This window comes from Lactuca virosa, chromosome 3 (assembly GCF_052849685.1).
Source record: "Lactuca virosa cultivar CGN04683 chromosome 3, Lactuca_virosa_CGN04683_v6, whole genome shotgun sequence".
Lineage (NCBI taxonomy): Eukaryota > Viridiplantae > Streptophyta > Magnoliopsida > Asterales > Asteraceae > Lactuca > Lactuca virosa.
This window is the reverse complement of record NC_136428.1, coordinates 109,776,272-109,785,996: the sequence shown is the minus strand read 5'-3', so window position 1 is coordinate 109,785,996 and position 9,725 is coordinate 109,776,272. Positions and strand designations below refer to the sequence as shown.

Genomic DNA, 9,725 nt, shown 5'->3' with positions numbered 1-9,725 from the left:
ACAACCATTACAGTGAATACTTAAATAAAAATGTTTACATCAGTTTGAAACTTTGTCTGGAACTTAGTTTGAATTACATCCAATAACTTTGTATAGCATAAACATAAAACTCTTATTGTTCCGGTTCCTCGAAAATCCAGCAAATACCTGTCTACTGATTTCCTGAGAATACAAGCAGTTTGAAAGAGTATCAGCATAAAGCTGGTGAGTTCATAAGCGGTGGTTTGTAGTGAAAATCGTTGATGAGTTCTTAAAATGTTTGTATAGTTCCAAGAAAATCCGATATTTTCTTTAGTGAGGATGTAGTGTTTTCAATTCTGTATAAAACCATGAATGTTTGTCACTGAAAACTGTTGTGATATGCGAAATTATTACTTCATGTGACTAGCTAATGCTAATCATGATGTAATAGTATTTCGTGCGTGAAACCATTGTATGCTCGTTTCTGTTTGAAAACCCTGAAAGTTCTCCAATTGTAGTGTGTATTAGTTCTATTTAATGTAAATAAAATTGTTGAAGAGTGTTAAGTTGTAAACTAAAGGTGATTTATACATATTGTGAGTCGTATAACCATGCTTGATATGACTAGAGACCTTTCCAACGTTCTTCAGGCGTCGAGTTAAATGACATTTGTACATCTCAGGCATGCCCGCCTAACTATAGCTAGCAGTCCAGATGTGGGATTGTCAGTCCCGAATAGATCTATTCACAAATCTCACGCTCTCCCTCCAGGAGACTCTGGTTATACTATGGTAGGATTTATCCCTGTACACCTAAGGGTATAGTAGTGAAGTAGCGCCTCACAGTATCGTACAATCTAGTTTACATGTAGTGTAGTAGCGTTCTACCGTAGTGAAAATTCGTATGTATACCGTATGTAGTGATAGTTACAGTTATGAAAACCATGATAAAGTAGTGATGTAAGCGTAAACTGTTTCTGTCTTAGCGCATATGTTTCGTAATGAAAGTTTCTGTACTTGTTATGCTTAGAAAAATCCCAAACTATACCGATTATAGTTTGCATGTATAGTGAATAGCGTGTCCGGAAAACTAAGCAATTTTAGTGAAAACGTCCCTTATGCTCAACACAGTACAAAAGGGTTAAAGTATGAGATTTGCACAAGTTTTGAAAACATTTATGTTTAGCTTGTATCCCCCCCCCTGAAAACATTAAAAATACGGAAAATGTTGGGGTATGAACTCACAGTTGTTGCGTGAAAACGCTGACTGAAATGAAGATCCTCGAGTTGTTGCACGTGACACTTAACGGAATCCTATTATCAAATAAATACATATATATATATATATATATATATATATATATATATATATATATATCTAAATTAGCGATTTCGTTAGATAAAGTGTTAGAGGAACACTTGTATTCGGTTGAGGAATGTTACCGGGACTTGATCGAATCGATGAAAGTGGGTTTTCAGCCAAAAGCACCACTTAAAAGGTGTTTACGGCCGTGAACTGGGGTTTACGGTTTCTGAAGGCTCAGTGAGTTTACGGCCGTAAACTCAAGAACAGAGTTTACGGTCTTTGAAGATGGACCGTAAACTCAAGAACACTGGTGCTGATTTCGAAGAGATAAACGATTCCAGACGTTCCGAAGTGACTCCAAACGGTGTTTCTCGATGTTTCCCGAAGTTTGAAGGTGTTTTTAGGTGTTTACGGTCAAGGTTCTTAGAGAGAGAAGGAGAGAGTTTTTGGCTAGAAACGTTCAAATGAAGGTGGAGGTCTCGTATTTATAGGGGTCTTGTGGTCGGTGGGGGGTCCACTCTTTACTGGCCGTAAACGGGTTTACGGTCGTAAACTAGTTTACGGTCGTAACCTCACTTAGGACGGAATTGTTTGGTTTTTCGAGATATTCGGGTTCCCGAGCGATTTTTGGTTCCGACTTGTAAATAATTTAATTATATATAACTAGATTATTTTCTAAACCAAGAAGTTTGACGGAAAAGTTAATGAATTTGAAATTTTATTAACGGAAATCGCGTAACGGAAATGGACAAAGTTTCGAGTTGTCACACATACCATAGATAATATAATGGCGAGAGACCATGCCCAACTAAGAGCAGTCATCTAGCAGAGTATTGATGACGACCACAAACTTTTCTAGACATTCTAATGGAACGCTAGCAAATTCGCAATCTGTAGGTGTTAATAAATCATACTATCCGGAAGTATGGATTGTGTTTTCATTCGATTACTCTATCCCCCTCATGGCAGCCTTGCTGACATGTATTGCTAAGGAATCCCTGAGGCAGTGTTGTATACTCATTGTTACAGAGATCCTTTAGGATGGGTCCCTTGAGATTATCATTTTAGGATCGAAGAGTGAGAGTAACGAGAATAGATAATCGGGATTAATCTATTTGGTGTGATATATATACTTAAAATAATATAATAAAAATATTGTGGGTTGGAAACCCTATGTGCTCACCAGACTCCCAAGTCTGACTCACTCAGTTTCTTTGTATCACAGGTAGCGATACGAAGGTAGGCGAATAATGATCTGCTGAAAGATTCAAAAAGTTATAGGTCATAGTATAATAAGATATTGTAAGAACTATAATGAATATATTTATGCTTATGTTTCTTGTATCGGTTATGACATCCTAAGTTTTTAATAATCAGTGAAAAACATTTATTCGGAAATACTTTTTATGGGACAAATTCCACAGTTACAAATAAATTCTGTTTTAAAATAAGCATAACTAAAGAGGTCTTTTCTGAATGTAAAATTGGGGATGTCACATCTTCCAAGACAAAATATTCGTTATTTGCTATGGAAATAGATGAAACAAAAAACGAAGACATCTTTTGCTTGGAGAAAACTAGGGCACCAACATTATTTGACCAATTTGTGAATTATGTTACTGATATAAGTGAAGGAGGAGTTGAGATCATTAATAATTGTCCTACATAGGATGCTATGAGCAAAATATGAATAAACCAGTCATAAAGACTAAATATGTACAAACTGAAAAATATACTACCATATTAAATCAGTTTTTCAGCTTAATTTGGAATAGCCGTTTATAAGGACTGAATATAGACAAAAAAAAAAAAACAAGTTAAATGGTCTAATGAAAAAAAAATTTAAAAAAAAAACACTCAGTAACTAAATATGTGCAAATAAAAAATATCTATTTTATAACATATATATTAAATTAATATTTCATCTAAAAAAATATAATGTTTTGATTTATATTAATTTGCACATTACTTGTTAATTATTACAAATTATTAAAAACAACTCGTACGGTCGTACCATTAATTTATCAGAATTAAAGAACTTTTTTTTTCTTTTAATGATCGACTGATTTGTCCTCTATTTCTATTTATAAATCTATATATTTATTTCTTATAACTTTAATGTCGATGTTTTTTGGTCAAGGGTACGGGGGTAATTTGGGAATTGAACAATGGATGTGACATGAGTGAATAATATCTATAATATATACTTCTATTATCTGCTAATCTGAACTTTAAAGGCAAGTAGTATAGGACTTGTGGTCTTATTATTTAGGGGTAAATTTAATATTAGCATGGATATTTGAACCTTGCCACATTTCCATTTTTGGTTGGATGATGTGGGTGGCAACAAGATTTCATTATTATTTTATGATATTTAAATATAATTTTTATGACATGGATTTGGAATGATTAACAAGATAAGATTAGATCTAATCATACAAAACACCCATAATATATTATTCTTTTGGGGAAATTAGTTTCTCAAATTTAATCGTGAGTCATTTACTTATTATAACTGCTACACAAGTATATCTAATTTTTTATATGACACGATAAAGTAAAAAAATGTAAATAAAGTTGCAAAAATAAAATATATATTTTTTAAATAAAATGAGACACATCGTCAAATGAATAATTAGATCAAAAGTTATTTAAATATGTATTTAAATGCATATAACCTTCTAAATCATGTTACTAAACAACTATAAGATCTCTATTGACAGTTATATTATAGACTAGATGCTTTGAGTTACTAATGGAATTGGTGCAATTATATGGAATAAGTTTGTCCTTCTGAAAAGTTAACATTTTTGTATAGTGCTTACTTTTGAATCGGTTATCGCCTAAAGATAATCTTGATGGAAAGTAATGGTTGTTCCTTTTATTTTTTTGTCCGATTTATGGGATGGAAAATGAAGAGCTTGAATATCAAATGTGAATTGGGCCAATTGGCTAATAAAGTTTGAGGACAGTTGGTAGATAAGGTTCTCATAAATATTATTGATGTTTTCACTTGGATGAAGGCTCTAAGGATTTCGAAGTACAAAAAGATGACAATGGAAGCTATCATTTTTTTCACGTTTGGTGGATGTCTTGACAATAATATCGTCTTTGGGAACAAAAAGATTATGAAAAATATGATAGTGTTGATTTTTGAGCCGTTTGTATATAGAAACAATAGTTTGCTATCAAATGGATTGATTTGATGCAAAATTCAATGCGTGTTGTTCATTTTCTTTAGTCTCTTACTAGCTTCTTAATATAAATCTTTCAACCGTTAAAAATGATTTTTATTGAAAATGATATTGTTTTTGTGTTCTTATTCAACCTATTATAGATTAATTTTACAAAATGATAATCAATTACAATTAATTTGATTTTTGAGCTACTAATATTTTATAGGTAGTCGATAAATTAATAGACAAGTTTATTACACAATTAGAATGAATTTAAAATGGATAAACTAATATCGAATTTCACCCAACGTCCATTGTGACATTCAGTATGATAGTATTTGTCAACTTATGTCTATATCGTGCTGACATGACATGCAATGTGGACAAAGAAAGTGTTTGGGGCTATCGGATTTTTTTATCGCAGGAAAAACTTACTTATCTTTTTATTTGTATCTATTTTGATAAATTGTCTAACCAGTTCATATTGCCACCTCTGAATTGCTCTATAAGAACTATATTACAAAAATCTACATAACAAAATTATAAAGATATAAGCATATTTATAATAATGTAAAATTTTAATATGTTATAGAGAAACATGAATATACACTATACAATTACACTATTACAGAATTATTGCACCCATTTGTTTAGGGCCATTTTTGATTAGGAACAGCTCAAGGTCCAAAATAGAAAAGAGATCACTTTACTGCTTATGGCTCAACCCAGTTAAAAGACTGATCCTGCACACCTTTTCAAACGAGTTAATGCTGGCTTCAACTTCATATTTAAAAGGAGAAATTTATAAAAATAATTTTTTTTTAATAACTTAACTAAAAAAATGTATGAGGTTTTGTCTACACGTATGGGGAATCTTCTATCTCATATGTGATTTTGTGTTATCTATAAAAAAAAATTCAATTTGCTATTTTCCAAGACGTGAAATTGCATATGGCATATCGCCATCTGAGTTTTTCTCTCAAGTCGTCTGTGGTTTCCTTTCAAGCATCTGCGAATGTACAAGTCGTTAACAAAAATTTTATGCATTAAAAACTTGTATTATCACAAATGATAAAACAATTATATATAAGATTACCCAAAACATTGTTTCCAGGAACCTATTATTTAGCTATCAGAGAGAGAATTATAGTATCTTTGAGTGTGAAAAATGAGCTAAAATCTTTTTTAGGGTTTAAATATATTAGGCTAATGGGCCCGAAACTACTTCCCACTTGACGAAACCGCAGGTGTGTTAGCCTCATCTGCGGTTTCGTTGGTTATTCTTTTTTTGCTAAAAGTTACTTTTTTGCTATTTTTGACTAAATAGTAAAAATTAAGCTCTTTTTATAACTTTATAAGGAGTTTTTGGTTCTTTTGTAATATCAAATATGTTTTTAGACTAGTTTTACCTTGCGAATTGAGATGTTGCCCCACTATTAACAATACAACAACTATTTTTTTGGGGGAATTTTTTGTATTCCTTTAATTTAACTTCAAGTATAAAGAGACTAGTCAATTATATGCCATTTTGAATATATTGTCTTCCAAAATCCTCTAGAATTTTATGGTTTTTAATCTCGCTTTCTTGTGTTCAAAACATCCCTTCATTTTTCGCTCGTATATTATCATATATTTTTGTGCATTGCAAGTGTCAGTCTTTTCACTCCTTCCAAGTTGAGTTATAATCCATCTCTTAACCAATATTGCTCGTTTTCTTCATACTCATGAGTTGTTATCATTACAGAAATTAGATGAAATATATGTTAACGAAATTGTCAATCGACAATGTGATTTTCAAATTGTAAGTACTAAAAATAAATCATAAAAAAATACCCATTACAACTAGCAAGCTAACACACGTAATATTTTCATCACCAAACACAAGGTACACAATTCCAACTTAAAAAAAAAAAAAAAAAAAAAAAAAAAAAAAAAAAAAAAATCATCAAGCAAGATACTGATATAACTTCCTATCCGAAGCATCTCTCTCCAAAAAATCCCTTTCAATAAGCGACTCAATCCGCTTCTTAATCTCTCCAGGATTCGCCAAAAACCTCGATTGCAACTGCTGAATCACTTCAGCAATCATATTATTATGATCCAAAACCCTTCTCGCTTTCATGATCCTCACAATCGCCGCCTCTATTTGCGGTTTCCGGTCCTCCTCCACCCTCTGCCGCGTCTCCATTTTCTCCGGCTCCTCCTTCACCGCCACCACCGTCCCAATCTTCACTTTATAAAACTTACTCGCAAACTTCTCGTTCACAAAAAACACATCATCTTCCAAAATCTCCTTACTCATCGGCTCCTTCCGAATTACGTTTTTACCCTTCACACACGCCATCGACTGCAAACACCGTTTCAAATCCACCGAGGGTATTTCCGTCATTTGCTCCACCTCCTTGTAACTCAACCGCTCTGACTTATTGAACAACATCAACACACACATTTGGTATGTCGATACGGTCAACTCGTGTTTTTGACTTTTACTGAAGTTCGCTTTGAGATCCGCGGTCCCCATGTTTGTTTGCCACGTCAGACGGCGCCCCGTGTGGGTCCCGAGGTAGTACGACTTGAATTTCTCGCAAATGGACGTGAGTTCACTCGGGAGGTTGCAACTTGCTCCCGGTTGACTCGGCCATGAACCCGTGGTCAGGACTTGAACCGTTAAGATCGGACCCGTGGGTAAGTCCGACCCGTGGGTCGCGTAGAAACCTTGAACCGTGTCTTGTGAGGTTTTCATGTCGGTGAACATTCCTTCTAGTTTTGAAGTGAATTGGTATCCGCATTCGGTTTTAAGCTTTAAAACTAAACTTTTTTCAGCATCATCGGATGAATCTTTTCCTGATAAAAGTCTTTTTGCTAAATGTTGTTTGTAATATTTTTCGAATAAATCTTTTTCATGTAAATAACGAAATAACATCATTACTTTATCGAGAAGAATCTCTACATCTTCTTCACTAACTCCCTTCAACCCTTTTCTCAACTTATCATCCACAAACAACGAAATAAATTCGGGTGATCTCGGGTTCAAATTTATAAAAAATTCAAACGAAGAATTCAACGAATTTTGGAACGTTTTATCATTGTTGAATGAAAACCCGATGATTTTATCGAATTTATCTTTTTCATTTAATAAACTTTGCACGAATTCAACCGGATCTTTTAACTTTTCGGGATCAGTCACGAGGTTTTTCCCGATGTCACGAAGATACGATGTCATCAGTTCGCGTATTGTATCGAGACCATGTGGGACCCGATGAAACAAAGTGTAAATTCTTTTTAAGTCGTCGTATTTGTCGTTGACCAACATGTTGACCAAACCCGAATTCTCCATGTGAACTAATCTTGTCATGTGATTCGCGATCATTTCCTTTTCGACTACATTCATTATCTTGATTTCGGTTTTTGAATCCAAATAATGTGACACTCGATCGATTTCTTCATTTAAACGTCTTTCTGCTTTCTGTAAATAATCCCCACATTCACAACACTCGATGAATTCTTGACTCTCGACCCGGTAAAAACCCGCGGATACTTCAAGAAACGGGGTTTCTAGATCCAATTTGTAAACAGAAGGTCCTAAATCTGTTAACATTTTGACTATGTTTCTCATGAGCCCACGGTTTATAATTTGACCCGTTCTTTCTGTGTGTATGAGTTGAAGAAGTGTGGTTTGAAGGCGGGTTTGGATCCCGGTGAGGTGGATCACATTATCCCGCCATAGATTCAGGCCGAGTTCATGGACAGGGGTTTTATGGCTACTGGGGACATAAGTTCTATCCATGTACATTAATATGTCACGAATCATTTGGAGGGCTTTGTTGTGATCAGTCCATTTGTTGTTAAGTTCTTCCAAGAACATTTCCCCATGGGTGTCTTGTATGGATTTTGACATGGAGGTTAGGTGGTGAGTCATGGTGGATACTAGTCCTGTGTAGAGTTTTTCCCCAAATTTGTGTAATACCATGTTGTATGCGTTTCTGAATTGGCATCAGGATTTGATATCAGAAAACTTATTGGAGTATATGATCTAGAGTGTGAGAATCAGTAATAAAAGTTTTGAAAAAAGATAACAGGTTATGGACAATGGACAGAGTATGCAATTAAGTTATAAATTGGATATGCTTAAGAATGGAGGACAATCAAAACAATTGAACCCTAGCAAGATGACTATTGTTTCTGTTAATGTATTCGGTTTCTAGTAGATAATTATTCTAACACCATTAAAGCATTTATAATACCTACTTACCTAGGAAGATTTATAGAGACGATTCTACTGGAAGCTATTAAGCCAAGCATAGATTGAAAAAAATGGAATGAGAAATCAAATGATGAACAAAATGGGACAACTTTCAGATTAGCATGTAATGATTCGGAAATTAACAGAGGAAACAAACCTGTAAAGCTCTTCGAAGCTAAGTCCACTGGCATTATGATTATAAATCTCATTTATGGCATGCTCGAGTAACCTCCATGTTTTATCAGCATACTTTGGATCAACAACAACTTTGTGCTTAAACGCCTCTATCTGAAAATTCCTCTTCTTGTGATTACTATTCATGTTAACGCGTTCGTAATCTCCAAACTTAAACCTCAAAATCGACAAGCCCTTTCTGTATAAACAGCTGTTTAATCGATTAGAAAATTAGACGTAGCGCATCAATCTGCAGGTGTTTGGTATAGATTCTGGAGCTAAAAATAGAGATTTGGTGAGGAGATTGAATCTAAATTAAGGTGTTTTAGATAGGAAAAGCGATGAGAAGATGATTCGTTGTGTTTCTAGGGTTTATGAAGGGAAGAATAAAGCGAGTGAAGGGTAAGATTGACAAGTACGTGAGACTCAAAATTGGGAAACAGCCATTGGAGGGCAAACACAAAACCCCGTAGCAAGGAAAATCTGTAGTATCGTTCCGATGGTTGCCTGCGATTTACTCTTGTCGGTGAAATTATAAAAAATGTCCCTATAAAAATGAACCGAGTATATTTTGCAGTTGCGCACAGCTGTTACTTTTTTTGCATTTTAAAAGTGTAGTTTTTAATAATTTCACTAAAAAAAACAAATGATTTTGTGAAATTCTTATTATTTTATAAAAAATATCACTTATTACATCCTAATAGCCGAGTTATACAACACTTTTACAGCTACTCGAGTGTCATTGCCAACATGAAGTTCCAAATACCACTTCCAGTATCGAATACCCAAGAATTAGTACGAAATGCATGTAATTCAATCACATATATACCTGAGGTGCCAACCTGGATGGCCTTGATCTTCTTAAG

The 9,725-nt window shown here is 34.0% G+C and overlaps 1 protein-coding gene across 1 annotated transcript; it reads right to left on the bottom strand.

Annotated features, from left to right (window-relative positions):
- Window positions 1-6,257: 6,257 nt before the first annotated feature.
- LOC145166361 (cullin-3A-like) lies at window positions 6,258-9,378 on the bottom strand. Its single transcript, XM_079085314.1, has 2 exons — window positions 8,843-9,378; window positions 6,258-8,425 (listed from the first exon to the last, which is right to left on the bottom strand). The coding sequence occupies exons 1-2, from the start codon at window positions 9,004-9,006 to the stop codon at window positions 6,388-6,390; spliced, it is 2,202 nt and encodes a 733-aa protein (XP_078941440.1). The 5' UTR covers window positions 9,007-9,378; the 3' UTR covers window positions 6,258-6,387.
- Window positions 9,379-9,725: the final 347 nt, after the last annotated feature.